The sequence below is a fragment of the Lagenorhynchus albirostris genome, chromosome 12 (genome assembly GCF_949774975.1).
Source record: "Lagenorhynchus albirostris chromosome 12, mLagAlb1.1, whole genome shotgun sequence".
In the NCBI taxonomy this organism is placed as follows: domain Eukaryota; kingdom Metazoa; phylum Chordata; class Mammalia; order Artiodactyla; family Delphinidae; genus Lagenorhynchus; species Lagenorhynchus albirostris.
The window spans coordinates 26,177,404-26,193,150 of NC_083106.1; the positions used below are offsets into that span (position 1 = coordinate 26,177,404).

The 15,747-nt window shown below is 41.0% G+C and overlaps 1 protein-coding gene across 11 annotated transcripts in view; it reads left to right on the top strand.

Moving 5' to 3' along the window:
- The window catches only part of IL20RA (interleukin 20 receptor subunit alpha), a 55,107-nt gene that overhangs the window by 23,885 nt on the left and 15,475 nt on the right, over nt 1–15,747 (top strand). For 2 of the 11 annotated variants that reach the window (XM_060167552.1, XM_060167551.1), the window contains exons 3-7: nt 937–1,115; nt 2,763–2,938; nt 3,513–3,657; nt 7,063–7,202; nt 10,167–11,061. In XM_060167552.1, the coding sequence (XP_060023535.1) occupies nt 937–1,115; nt 2,763–2,938; nt 3,513–3,657; nt 7,063–7,202; nt 10,167–10,958 (1,432 nt within the window). In that variant the 3' untranslated portion in view covers nt 10,959–11,061. The other 9 variants (XM_060167548.1, XM_060167550.1, XR_009543781.1 and 6 more) reach the window with 8 other exon arrangements.

Here is a 15,747-nt window from a genome sequence, read left to right on the forward strand (position 1 = left end):
GTCTTGTCTCCTAATATTTTTTCCTTTTGTCCTGTCATTCATTCCACTGCCACCATCCTTGTGCAAGCCACCTACCTCTTCCACCTGGACCACTCTAGCATCCTCTCAGCTGCTCCCCAGTCAGCCATCCTTGACCCATTACATTCTCTACGCTACCACCAGAGTTAGCTGTCTAAAAGCCCGACACACCTGCTTTAATCCTTTCAGTAGCCTCTCGTGCAACCCTGTCTCTTTCACCTGGCTCTTCCCATGTCACTTAAACTCTCAATACCTCAGTCTCTTCCACCTGAGAAATGCTAAAATATTTCCCACCTCCTATTTTCTATGGGTGCTATGTTTTTAATAAAGGGGAGGAAAAACAGATGTGAACAACCTAGTTAATATCATCATCATCACTATGATCATTGAAAATGCTGATTTCGGAATGCACTCCAACCTAGTGAATTTTCCCCAGAACCCTTGAGGGCAAGTATATTTTTAAATTTTATGAGAATGTCAAGAAGAATTTCCAAGAAAAAAATGACTAATTTTTCTTAAAACAATCCATCCAAAAAAAAAAGACGCATCAAATTGACCTTGGTATGCATGTGGGCTAAAAATTTACATAAAAGAATTGATCACACAATCTGTAAAATGTTTACTGTAGGCCAAGCCTAATAATAAAATACATGCTTTCAAAATGTACTGTCCACATTATAATTCACAGAAAAGAAAGGTGATTATAGAAACTCTGACTCATGTTCCTGACAGCTAATGAAAAAATTTGCCAGCAGCAAAATTAGATTCTTTTTTATCTCAATGACAAGCACTTTTGTTGTTCTGAAGAGAAGGTCTTAAGTTCCATTCAGTTTTATATAATGACTGTTTTTTTTTTTTTTTCCTACTGTGAAGCATAGAGAGCACCTCATTGTTAATTCACAGTTTCCTTCTCAGCAGATATGGGCAAAAGAAATGGCTGAATAAATCCGAATGCAGAAATATCAGTAGGACCTACTGTGATCTCTCTGCTGAAACTTCTGACTACGAACGTCAATATTATGCCAAAGCTAAGGCCATCTGGGGAACGAATTGTTCTAAATGGGCAGAAACTGGACGATTCTATCCTCTTTTAGAAAGTAAGTAACACAATTGTTTGTTAAACATGTATCAATATCAAGTTCATCTGACCCCCTAATGTAACAGTCTCTGCCTCATAGACAGCCTTGTCGAGGCCAGCGCTCTGCACTCTGTCGATCAGGTGAAGTGACCAGCCCAAGGTACTTCACCTTGCTGCATCTCAGAGTCTCATCTTTAGAATGAAAATTTTGGCCAAGTGTCTCTAAGATTGCTCCCGGATCCAGAATTGACGCTAGATGCCAATAATTTTTTTTTTCTTTTTTTGCGGTACACGGGCCTTTCACTGTTGTGGCCTCTCCTGTGCAGAGCACAGGCTCCGGACGCGCAGGCTCAGCGGCCATGGCTCACGGGCCCAGCCGCTCCGCGGCATGTGGGATCTTCCCGGACCAGGGCACGAACCCGTGTCCCCTGCATCGGCAGGCGGACTCTCAACCACTGCGCCACCAGGGAAGCCCTAGATGCCAATATTATCAAATTTTGATTTTGTTTTATTGTTTAGTTGAGATTATATAATTTGAGGAACAACTGACAGATTTATTTTCATGTTGTGGGTTTATAAACTATTTGACATATGCCCGCAGGTTGATTGAAGATTGTTCTGATCACCAAACTAAGTCTCTTCTTGTTACAAACTTGGTAGAGTTATTACATAATTTCTAGATGTAACTCAGAATTAAGGCAACATCTTCCTGGTATTTCCTTTGAAAATTTTCCATCCCTGATCTGTGACTGATTTGGCCATAGAGGACCCACTCAGAGCTGCCATGATGAAATTTACAAGCACTCCCTGAGTTCTGGAGCTGGAGCCTTTCCCTTGCTGCCTTTCTGGATCAGAAGTCAGCAAACTATGGCCTCGGACTAAATGCAGCACCCCCTCCCCTTTCTGTTTTTGTACAAGACAAGAGCTAAGAATGGTTTTTACATTTATGTAAATAATAGTTGCGACAGAGATCACATGGCCTGCAAAGCCTAAAATACTTACGTCAGTACCTTTATGGTAAAAGTTTGCTAATCTCTGTTCTAGATCATTCTCCAAAGTTTACTTCCCCAGAGGTCTTTAGCAGCGCTTCATTTCTCCATTTCTGATTTTTACAAACACATCAAATCCTCTTAATGTTATTTATCACCAACGTTTCAGGTCCCAGGAGTGTTGCACACCCTTTTTTTTTTTTTTTTGCGGTACATGGGCCTCTCACTGCTGTGGGCTCTCCCGTTGTGGAGCACAGGCTCTGGATGCACAGGCTTAGCGGCCATGGCTCACGGGCCCAGCCGCTCCGCGGCATGTGGGATCTTCCCGGACCGGGGCACGAACCCGTGTCCCCTGCATCGGCAGGCGGACTCTCAACCACTGCGCCACCAGGGAAGCCCATGCAAACACTTTTAATTATATTTACCGTCATCTAGTACTGTTTAGCCATGTGACTAGGAACTACATGTGACTAAGTAAATTTGCTGCTTTAACGTTCTATCAGTGTGTGACATGATTGTTTCAAGATTCGGTATCACTTGGGCCCACCTAGAGCATTCTGAGGCATCTCAGATAAGAGGGTGGGCTTTAGAGCTTTGATCCCAGTAGGATTATATTGTTTCATCCGAGGTGATTTCTACATCTGAACATGATCATTCCCTCTCCCCTCCCCTTTAAGCACAAATTGGCCCACCAGAGGTTGCTTTGACTACTGATGAGAAATCCATATCTATTGTTCTGACGGCTCCAAAGAAGTGGAAGAAAAACCCAGAAGAAAGCTCTATTTCCCTGGAACAAATATACTCTAATCTGAAGTATAATGTGTCCATACATAATACTAAATCAAACAGAACGGTAAGCCTGAAATGGAATGGGGACCTATCATTTGTGTCACTTTTTGCAGCTAATGCTGGAACACACAGCCCTGATGCTTAAATTCTCGGCATGTGAATCTGGGAAGGTGTGACATTCAAAAGTGTTGCCATACAAGATACAGTTGAAGCTGATGTGTAGAAGTTTTAAAAACTGCCTTCAGATTTCCTTTACAGAAAGACTCTGCTATGATGTTGCTGTGGGTGGGTAGAGCAATTGTCCACCTCACTTTGATGGAGAGTTTTTACTTGCTTAACATCTGTCAGTCACTCTCCAAGAAAGAAAAACATATCAGCAAGAACCCAGGACAAAGTGGAAGAAGAAATCCCTCCTTATGTCATTATTTAGAATTGTTCCCACAATTTGCCCAGTCCCTAACTGGGACTGCCAAGCTAAAGGAAAAGGATATTTTAAAGTTGTTGCTAAAAAAATAAGCTCTTAGTGATAGTAAAGGACTTACTGGTACCTCAGTCTTCTGTTTCCTTCTAAAGTTACTTGTCTGGGGTGGTGCTGGAAACCTCTGGCTCTAACTGCTCTTCGCAATTCCCTATCCTAGTGGTCCCAGTGTGTGACAAACCGAACGCTGGTATTCAGCTGGCTGGAGCCGGACACTCTGTACTGCGTCCTCGTGGAGTCCTTCATCCCAGGCCCTCCTCGCCTTGTTCAGCCGTCTGAGAAGCAGTGTGTCAGTACTTTGAAAGGTAAGCTTTGAGAATCTCAGCTGGTCTGAGGTAGGAAATCTGCTAAAACTAGAAGGAAGGATGGTGGTGTAGACAAGGTTTTGAAAATCCGTGTCTACCAGAAACAGGCTGAAGTGCAGGCAGAAACAACCACCACCAGAAATGCACTGAGCAGCCCGGGACTCTACCATTGAACTTGGCTCACAGTAGGGAGTGTTTTCACCTCCTAGGGCACTCTTAGCACCAGTCCAACAAGACTTTATCTTGGGAAAGAAGAATTATAGGAATTTTTACACACACGGTTTTTCTTCTTTAAAACTATAATCACTCTGATCAGTAGAACTTCTGTGGTCTTTAAGAACATCACATGAGTTTATTCCTAGGAACAAAGCAGTATCCTAAAAACACTTACGACAGAGTCTTTTGCTCCCCCTCGGGAATACAAATTATAGGCGCTGCGGGTTGTGTTCAGATATCACTCACTGTGCAAGGCTGTGCAAGGGCCTGGGATCAGCAAATCAGTTACTACTCCCTCACTCTTATAGTTGCTTCTCTCTCTTTCCTTTTATTTGTCTCCTCGTGTTTTCTGAACTTGGCTGCCAAGGAAGTGTGGTTGAAGATTCTTGTTCCTGTTAGGAGACTAGAGTTATAGGAGCTTGGCGTTTGTTTAATTGTTCTCCCCTAAGGGTGGTAAGACCCTGAACTCAAAACCTAAAAATTGAAAATAAATCCTAAAGGTTACCTTCATTGAATGGCTCTTCATCCATTCTTGTTTCTCTCTTCCAAATGTGCTGGCCTTCCAAACGTCACAATCATTTCCCCAAGACTTGGTTCCGTCACCAGCTATGGGACAGGAATGCTGACAGAACCCCTGTTTCCCTCTCCCCTCAAGCCTCCCACATTTCGAGATGAAACTGTCCTAAGGATTAAAAAGGGAATTTTGTGAATACATATCAGAAGTGAAAAGCTTTATTTTTGAATCTCGATCATTATCATACCCTTCCCTTTAAAATGAAGGTTCTCTACCATATGTCAAATATCAATAAAATTAAAATGCAAGGCAAGCAAAAGGCAAAGCAAAGCAGATTGAGGAAATCATTTTTGTATTTGGAAAAGTGCTCTGTTTACTAACAGCTTGATCAGTGGGCAAATGGTAGGAATGAATTCCCAGTGGAAGTCATTTAAGCCATTGGCAGAGCTAAAGCAACTAAAGTACAGATTAAATGAAATACTTCCCAGTAAGCAGAAGGAGCCGACCTTCTCACTAGTCCTGGAACGGTAATAACAAGGTACCATTTCATGTTCTGACCTTTCTTGATATCCCAGCTGTTAGAGCACCCCAGATACCTTTCCAAGACACCATTATGAGGGTCTACTTTTTCAAAAACTCACTATTACCTCTTTGGGGACTATTCTTTGAAATATTTCTGCTCTCCACAATCCCCCAATTCCTAAAATACAGATACAGTTTATTAGTTGGTTGTTGCAAACATGTGCTGGTGTATACTAAGTGCCTTCAGTCATTGTTGTCATGGCTCTGTTTATCAGGATGAGTTTGGTCCAGAGGCCAGGGATTGTATTAAGAGGACTGGATTGATTGGGATTGACATATACACACTACTATATGTAAAAGAGATAACTAATAGGGACCTACTGTATAGCACAGGGAACTCTACTCAGTACTCTATAATGACCTATATGTGAAGAGAATCTAAAAAAGAGTGGATATATGTATAAGTATAACTGATCACTTTGGTGTACACGTGAAACTAACGCAACATTGTAAATCAACTATACTCCAATAAAAATTAAAAAAAAAAAAAGGACCGGACTGAGTTGTAGCCTGAAGTAGGGGCAGGTGATGCCCAGCCATCTGCACCATCTGCATTATTGGCATCTTTCTATGTGGAACCTGTTGACAGATGTGCTCTTCGGGATGGAAGAGCCTGCAGTTGGACCCCCATACCTGGGCTTTTCCCACTGGCTATTGTTGACCAGAAGTCCATGATGCTTCTGCTTCCACTCTTTAACTAGACAGTTGACCAGACAGTAACTTAGCTGCTCTCTCCCAGGACTAGGCATCAGGAGTACCCAACGTCTGCAATGGGTTAGAATACTCCCACGACACTCCTGCTGATTGTATTAGCACGTAAGGAATGCCCTAGAACTTCTGTCATTTGTGCTAAATGCTGTAGTAGTCAGGGTTCTCTATAGAACACAATATACGTAATCTTTATGTATAAATGTACACACACACACACACACACACACACACACACACACACACATCAAGATGGAGATAGAGACTTATTTTAAGGACCTGGCTCACATGATTTTGGAGGTTGGTAAGTTAAAATCTGCAAGGCTGGAGACCTAAGGAAGAATTTATGGTGCAGTTCTTATCTGAAGGTGATCAGCTGGCAGAATTCACTCTTCTGGGACATGATCAGTCTTTTTTCTGTCAAAGCCTTCAACTGATTGGATGAGGCTCACCCTCATCATAGAGGGCAATCTGCTTTACTCATGTCTACTAATGTAAATGCTAATCTCATCTAAAAAATGCTTTCACAGAAACATCTAGAATAATGTTGGACCAAATAACTGGGTACTGTGGCCTAGCCAGATGGACACATAAATTTAACCTTCACAATTTACAAGTACTCCACAGGAGCTTAACAAATATAAATTAGTCACAATGAGTCCTATCTATCAAGCATATAGTCTGATCCATGGTGATCCAGGGCTACTTTTCTTAAAACTACTCACCAGATCTTTTCATTTCTCTATGGACTTTTAAACTCATCATGAACCTACGGCACAGCAGGACCAGGGAGGGAGTTACTGCCATTCTCAGCACACACCAGCTCAGCTGCCTCTCCACACATCCCCAAGCTCCAGACCTACTAGAAAGCCTGGCCAGCTGTGTAAGGATGATTCTGTTTGTCACACAGAAGATGACGCCATACATTCGTGGCAAGGTCCTGAATATGTGGAAAAGATTGAGTCAAATGAGGGGCATGGAAACGTGGGGCAGCTTAATGGGATCTTCACAAGAAGGTTTTGTTGTTTGGTTTGAAGCGCTGTGAGTTACTTGAGTATCAGGCACACTTTTCTGCAAATAGAAGAACCGGTGTGAATCTCATAGCCAGATATAAAATGCTGGAATATCTGCTGACCTGGGTTGTTAAGGCATCCTTGCTGTAAAGGTTGGAGACAAGTCCCGATGATTCCTTAAGCCCATCTATTGTCAGAGAGAGTAAGAATTCTGAGATCCCTTCTAACATTTAGCTCAAGCTTCTCAATGTATAAATGAGAAAACTGAATTCCTAAAAGTAACTGATCTCTCCAAAGCTTCTTGACGTTACCAGTGTTTTCCCACCACACCAAATCACAGCTGTCTACCCCACCCTACTTTTCTTTTTACAGATCAAACATCAACACTGAAGGTTAAAATCATCTTCTGCTATGTTCTGCCCATATCTGTTACTGTGTTTATTTTTTCTGTGATGTGCTACTCCATGTACAGATATACCTACGTCGGCAAAGAGAAACACCCAGCAAATCTGGTGAGTGCCTAGAGTGGTAGGAGGCTTTATAACACACCCAGGAAGATAGAAAAGGAGGTTCTAGAACAGATACCGTTCCTTTTATGGGCAGAGTGAGTTTCAAGTTAAAAGAGTTGATGAATTAAAAACACTTTCTGTACTAGACAAACTCAGTACCATAACCAAAGAGAAAGATTCCTTACCTTTTGACAAAGATTTTATATTTATGGAACAGATCAGACTAGGTCTTGAGGTACACAGATAAATTGTCATGACCCATGCCCCTCCGAAGGCTTAAGTCTAGTTGGGGACTAGAAGTTTTAAAGGATATGTGAAGACTAAGATGAAAGTGGGTTCTAGGGACTCTTGCGGGTACAGGAAGGGTGCTGCCACCCTACGTGGAGGATCGGAAGTTTCATGCTTGGGCTTGGTCGTGAAAGTTCAGTAAGAGTTAGGGCACCTACCTCAAGCGGAAGAAACAGCAGGGGCAAAGGTAGGAGGATGTTTGGGAAAACATATAATATTGCAAAACCATGAGGTTCCTGATGAGAAGCTATGAAAGAAGAGACTGGAGGGTGAGGGGGTAAGGCCAGATAATGGGAGAATTGGGGAGCTATTCTAAGGACCTTGGACTTCATTGTGTTTGCAAAACTCTGTAGGGTTTTGAGCTAGGATCATTATGGTCAAGATTGAGTTTTAGATACAACTGGATAGTGTTAAAGACAACTTCAGGGGGAGGAAGACTAGAAACAAACAAACAAACAAACAAACAAACCCAGCTAGGAGACTGTGGGAGTTGTCCAGGAGAGAGAAGATGAGAGTCTAAAAGAGGAGAGGGGGATATAGGGCTGGAGACAGACACGGAATGGAAACACGTTTAGGGGGAAAGCGGCCAGGGCTTAATCATTCACAGCAAGGAGAAGCAAGAAAGTAAAAGAAGGAACAAACCTTATGCTTCTGGACCATGTACTGGAGGTTTCCCAAGGCTGAGCATATTTTAACAATCAAAAACTGTTTCTTTGGGAATTATCAAAATACGTGTTCACGTGTACACGATACATACATGCATTCCTGTTAGTTCTGTTTTTAAATGTTTCTATTATTCTGCCTTCATTTAGGTTTCAGAGTTAGCTTTTCAATGACGTAGGGAGACCTTTCCTAGGAGGAAAAAGCACAGGAGAACTGACAGCCTGTGACTTTCTGAAACCCACATTTTTGTAAAAGAAAGATGCTGAAGTTCCTATTTTGTAGTTAAATGAAATCACATCATAGGGTGGATGATGAGGATTGTAACATAACTCATCATTGACAACCTAAACAGGCACCTTCCATGTATTGCCAGCAAAACTTTAATCTTAAACAAGTTTTCCTGACATGATTTAGAGTTTCTCTCTCTGCTGTAAATTGGCAGGTGAATTTCCATTTTGGGCCCTATTATAGCATGATTAGTTTGGTGTATGGGGGAAGTAAGTAAAACCGTCTCTATTCATGTGCTTATTTCTCTTTTTACACTAGTTTTCATGCCCTGCCACATTTCCTGTCCAGCGTATATGCAAAAAAGAGCTGGTAGCCCAGAGGATGGCTTATTGATAAACACATAGTACACTGTAATTAATAAAGCAATTTCAAAAACTCTCAGTCTTCACCATTCCTGACACAGCAGAAATTCTGATTTTACAGAATTCAAAAAAGGAGGCTCAAGAAATTAAATAAGCCCCCTGAATTCCCTCAGCCAGTTAGAGGAAGAGGCGGTCACACCCGATCCTTGGACTGGATCAGGACCGCCCAGGGAACCACTCTTCACTGCCATATGCCTTTCGTGCATCTTGGGTCTCTTGCCTCAAGGTGAGGGAGTTTTCCCGCGTATTCCAAACGTAACTTTCACTTCCATGAGTTGGTAAGAATAGGCCTTTACAACTATCTGGGGACGGTATAAATTCTAACCAACAGCTGGTTTTATTTGTTTGTTTGTTTTTATAATATCTTTATTGGAGCACAATTGCCCTACAATGGTGTGTCGGTTTCTGCTCTGTAACAAAGCGAATCAGCTATACATATACATATATCCCCATATCCCCTCCCTCTTGCGTCTCCCACCCACTCTCCCCATCCCACCCCTCTAGGTTGTCACAAAGCACCGAGCTGATCTCCCTGTGCTATGTGGCTGCTTCCCACTAGCTATCAGTTTTACGTTTGGTAGTGTATATATGTCCATGCCACTCTCTCACTGCGTCCCAGCTTACCCTTCCCCCTCCCCATGTCCTCAAGTCCATTCTCTACATCTGCGTCTTTATTCCTGTCCTGCCCGTAGGTTCTTCAGAACCATTTTTTTTTTTAGATTCCATATATGTGTGTTAGCATACGGTATTTGTTTTTCTCTTTCTGACTTACTTCACTCTGTATGACAGACTCTAGGTCCATCCACCTCACTACAAATAACTCAATTTCGTTTCTTTTTATGGCTGAGTGATATTCCATTGTATATATGTGCCACATCTTCTTTATCCATTCATCTGTCGACAGGCATTTAGGTTGCTTCCATGTCCTGGCTATTGTAAATAGAGCTGCAATGAACATTGTTGTAGATGACTCTTTTTGAATTATGGTTTTCTCTGGGTATATGCCCAGTAGTGGGATTGCTGGGTCATATGGTAGTTCTATTTTTAGTTTTTAAGGAACCTCCATACTGGTCTCCATAGTGGTTGTATCAATTTACATTCTCACCAACAGTGCATAGGGTTCCCTTTTCTCCACACCCTCTCCAGCATTTATTGTTTGTAGATTTTTTGTTGATGGCCATTCTGCCTGGTGTGAGGTGATACCTCATTGTAGTTTTGATTTGCATTTCTCTAATGTAGTTTTGATTTGCATTTCTCTAATGATTTGCATTTCTCTAATGATTTGCTTTTCTCTAACTATCTAACAGCTGTTTTTAATGTCTCTCTAAAGTGAAAAGATGAAAACTATTCTCTTCTCTCTTTATAGATTTTGATTTATGGAAATGAATTTGACAAAAGAGTCTTTGTACCTGCTGAAAAAGTTGTGATTAACTTTATCACTCTCAATATTTTGGAGGATTCTAAAACTTCTCATAAGGATATAAGTGTAATGGAAAAAAGCAATGATGCCTCAGACCTGAATGAGCCCAGCAAGGACCAGGAGCCCCATCAGGAGGAAGTGGAGGTGAAACACCTGGGATATGCTTCACATGTGGTGGACATTGTGTATGACCCTGAGAAAAGCACCCAAGGGACTTCCTTAAGCCAGCAAGAGCCACCCAGCAGGACAATGCCCACAGATAAAACAGTCATCGAATATGAATGTGATGTAAGAACTAGCGACATTTCTGTGGGGCCTGGAGACCAGGAGTTCAATTTGCAGGAGGAAGTGTCCCTACAAGGAAAGTTATCTGAGCAACAGGCAACTTTAGCAGACTTGGGTCCACAAACACTACCATATTCATATACCCCTCAGCTCAGAGACTTGGACCACCTGCCGCAGGGGCATGTGGACACAGAGGAGGGGCCAGAGGCAGAACCATCAACCACACTGGTCGATTGGGACCCTCGGACTGGCAGGCTGTGTATACCTTCATTATCCAGCTTTGAACATGACTCAGAGAGATGTAAGCATCCTGAGTCTGAGGGACTCGAGGACGAGGGCCTCTTATCTAGACTCTACCAGGATCGGGCTCCAGACAAGACACTGGAGGAACATGAAGCCTATCTCATGCAGTTTATGGAGGAATGGGGATTATATGTACAAATGGAAGACTAACACTCAAACGTCCCTTTGCCAGACCTCTACTGTTACAAAACACGTGAGTGCAAACAGATAAGTGACCGAATAATAAAGTACCGGAGCCAGAAGTTTACTCGGATTTCTGAGTCAGTGAGAATTACTTATTCCTTCTATTTTCATAGTGCTTGTTTCATTCCGCCTCCTGTGGGTGCTGGGTTGTGCGTGTGGGTCTCCCGCACTGACGGTGGGCGCCCAGAGTGCAGTGGCTGACCCTCTTTGTACCCAGTAAGTATTCAAAAATGTTGGCCAACTTGGATGCAGAACTTATTCAGGTGGGTGTACTGTGGCCTCTTTATTTATGATTTTCTAACAAGCACTTGCACAATTATTTTCTGGGCCCTTACCAAGCGTATAGCACTGTAAAAAATACTTCATGAAGACCATTCATTGTATAAGTGCTACTTTTTTAGAATTTGGTTTATTGCCAGAATGACGAGATACTTAAAACATGCAAATACCACTAAGTGGGTGGGAAGTGGTCACATTTAAAGACCTAACCTACTGTTCAATCATAATAATCCATGTTCAGAGTGAATAAATCAGGCACAGATCTTGATGTCATATGCTTTGGGCTACTTTAAGTGGCCATATTAATACTTTAGGAGAAGTTCTCGAGTGTAAACATAAATTGTTTTTATTAGTTTATAGTCAGAAAATGTCCTCTCGCCTTCCCTGGTGGCATAGTGGTTGGGAATCCGCCTGCCAATTCAGGGGACACAGGTTCGAGCCCTGGTCCGGGAAGATCCCACATGCCACGGAGCAACTAAGCCCCTGCACCACAACTACTGAGCCTGCGCTCTAGAGCCTGCGAGCCACAACTACTGAAGCTTGTGTGCCTAGAGCCTGTGCTCCGCAACAAGAGATGTCACCACAATGAGAGGCGTGCGCACCACAACCAAGTGTAGCCCCCGCTCGCTGCAGCTAGAGAAAGCCCGCACGCAGCAACAAAGACCCAAGGCAGCCAAAAATAAATAAATAAATTTTAAAATGTCCTCTCAATAACTAGCAGAGGCTTTTTAGTAGGGAATTAACCTGAAAAAAAAATGCCACATTTTATAATAGAACAGTACATTTATTTCTGGAAATGTGTTTTTCAAAAGATATTTAGATAATCTATAAACTAGAACATGTTTAGTAGCTGAATCACTGTTACTATTATAATATTAAATATTCTATTTGAATGAGCAGTGCCTTAGAGATTCCTTGGAATATGTGTGAATGAATATCCCATATCTACATAACCTTAAAATCAATAAATATAGACATACAAAAGAAATAAGTTGAGTTTATATGTAAGGGAGAGTGTATTTGACATAATTTACTGTGGGAATGAAAGTATATCATAAAACAATATCACCCTAGTTAAATTCCAGTAATCATTCCCATCTCCTTCTTCATTTGCTTAGAAAATTAAATTCGATAGTCACATTGTATTAAAATATGACAGAATCTGTTAAGTTGAGCCATATAAAATTGTTGATATTTGACTGTTTTTGACCTGTAGAGACAGCAATTTCGTATGATTTACCTTAGCATATGTTTGCTTTAATCATGAGCTCATGATCCATTGATACTCTTTCAGAAAAACAGATATCATCCGTATTTTCTCATTTATATTCTTGGCACAGACAGACAACCCTGGTAAGAGAGATGGATTCTGAAGTCATGGTCTTTTCAGATTGTCCACAAATCCAAACAGCTTCTGATCTAGTGATTTAATTTAGAGCATAATTCTATTAACCAGAGTGTTCTGTTCTTCTCAATCTTCGTAAAAATAATTCTGCTAATTTTGAAGAACAAATTTATTATTAAATAAATATGTAAGAGAGAGTGTATTAAAATTTTGACATAATTTACTGTGGGAACGAACGTATATCATAAAACAATACTACCCTAGCTAATTTCCACTAACTATTCCCATCTCCTTCACCATTTGCTTCAAAACAGCCAGTTTTGAAGAACAAATTTATTATTACTATAAAGGAAATTCAGGAGTGGGAAAGAATGAGTTGCTATTAAGAGCAAAAAGAAAATAAAATGATTGATGATTGTTTGGCTTATTCATTTCATTCACAAAATACTTACTGAGCATCTACTATGTCCTACAATGTCCTCATTGTAGGGAGGATAACAACAACCTTAGGGTTACTTTGAGGATGAAAAAGCGTTAGAACGTAGAAGGCATTTAGAACGGTGCCTGGCACATAACGAGTGTTAGGTGTTTGTTATCGTTGTGCTTAACACCAGGAAAAGAAGCCATTTAGACATATGACTATTTTGATTCAAAGGCAGAGTTTGCCTCTCTTTGTTTCTCTTACCGAAAAGTACAAGAGTAATTTGCTTCCTACTTTATGCCTTCAGATTGAAATCCATCTGTGGTTTTGTAAAAGGGAATCTAATTCTGAGTTGCTTTCACATCTCTTATCATTCTAAGCATATCAGAAGTATTGAGCCTTTGTAAAATTTTGTTTCTTTAGTACTTTGCAACATACATAATGCAGGCAGATATATATATATTCAAATGTGAGTGTACAGTAGGTATGTCTTGTGGGGGAAAGTGACACAGTCTTCGATGCAGTCTACCTTTATGAGCAACAATCATCGTGCTTCCTGTCACCTCTGTGGCCCGAGCCTCAGCAGCTCCGAGAAGTCATCCTCTGGGGCCTCGTTAGATTCCATCCCTAGGCCTGAGGTCGCAGTGGAGCTGGGAAGTTGAGGTTTCAGAATCTTTGACCAGCACCTTCATCCTTCCACTAGCTGTTCATCAGTTTTAGGGTTTTACATACCTCTTCCACATTAGGTGATTTTTCCACATGAAAATGTCTGCTAGTGGCCCTATGTCCGTACCCCATAAATTCTAAACAACTGGGTGAATAAAAATACCCCCTGCTACAAAGTGAATGAAACCTAGTGCCACATCCTGCACATGGGAATGAAGTAGAAGAGGGACATTTGTCCCCTCAACCTACAACATGGGGAAGATCGGGTGCCCCCAGGCTGAGTTCACCTCAAAGGAAATCAGTGCAGGGAAAAACTATTTGTACAGCCCGGAGTGCAAGTCAGCGCAGCATGGTAAATCTAATGAGAACATCAAATAGAGGGCTTCACCAGTATGGATCAGTGCACCTGGGTCATAAATCAAGTTCTTTCTGGCCCACACACTGCCATCCCACATCTTGAGATGAATTTTTGCTAAATTACCTTGGAAAGAACTTTTTCTATTTCCTTTGTGGTTCCCACATTATATCTTCCATAAATCTTCTATCCACGGTTTTTCAAAGACTTTGCTCAAGAACATATGCCTATAATTTTTTAATAAATAATGCAATAAATTAGGAGTTTGGGATTAACAGATACACACTACTATATATAAAATAGATAATCAACAAGGACCTACTATATAGCACAGGGAACTGTACTCAATATTCTATAACCTATATGGGGTAAGAATCTGAAAAAGAAATCATATGTATATGTATAACTGAATTACTTTGCTGTACACCTGAAGCTAACACAACAGTCTAAATCAACTATACCCCAATATGAAATAAAAATTAAATTAAAACATAAATAAACATTTTTTAAATGTAAAAAAGAAGAGTGTGACTACAGACAAATTACCAGCAAGATATATTACTGCTTAGTTTCAAGGAGCCTATTGGCTAGTTGCAGTTCAGCCAATAAGCTTAGAACATTTTAAAATCTAATAAATAAATAAATAGTGCAATGGTTGTGGGTATTTTAAGACTAGATTTTATTTTTTTCTGTAGAAGATAAATGTACACATAAAAGAATGTACACATACTCATTACAAACTAACTAGAGATAAAGGGGGGAAAATTAAAATTACCTGTAATACTCCCACCCAGATTTAACCACTGTACACATCTTAGGGTAGGGAAATGATTCTCAGCTGGGGGTGATTTTGTCCCCGATGGGACACCTGGCGATATCTGGAGACATTTTTGGTTGTCGCAACTCTAGGGAGAGGGTGCTGCTGGCATCTAGTGGGGAGAGGCCAAGACTCTTCCACATCCTTCGATGCCCAGGGTAGCCCCCCACAGCAAAGAGTTATCTGGCCAAAAATGTCAATAGAGCCCACATTGATAAACCCTGGTGTAGAATTTTCCAGACACTTTCAATACATTTATGTATCTATTTTTCCTCAAAAGAGGAATCCTACTGAACTTTTATAACTTGCTCTTTTCACTCACTCGAAAATATATAACTGTCTTAACTATACTTAGATTAACTTTATGAAGCACCAATCTTATCCAAACTAGAACAACTGAAATGACAGGTGATGAATTATTTTTTCTAAACTTAATGCTTTAAAACTTTTTTAGTCGAACAGCAACCAAAAGTTGGCATTATTAAGAGCAAAGTGATACGAATCCTTTAAAGAAAACTGAACCTCTCCAAAATGTTATTTCCTGGAACTCACTGCCTCTGCAGAGTGGCTGGATGACTCTTAGATGGTCGTGTATCTTCCCTTTGAGGGTGTTGGACTCCCCTGTGCTTAGTTTTGACCACCTTCCACCTTTCCTCTAAAGGTCTTCAGGATCTTCAGTGACAGATCCTTGAAGGCAATCTTGGCTCTCACTGTAAATCCTGGATAAACATTCATGTTTATCACTGATTTTCCTCCAGATTCCTTTGCCTGTGGCAGCCACAAGATTTCTTTTGTACTTTACTAGTTTTAGACTGCAACAAATCTTCCAGGTGGTTTTCATTTCTGAATGCCAGTAAAGATGGCAGGTTAAGG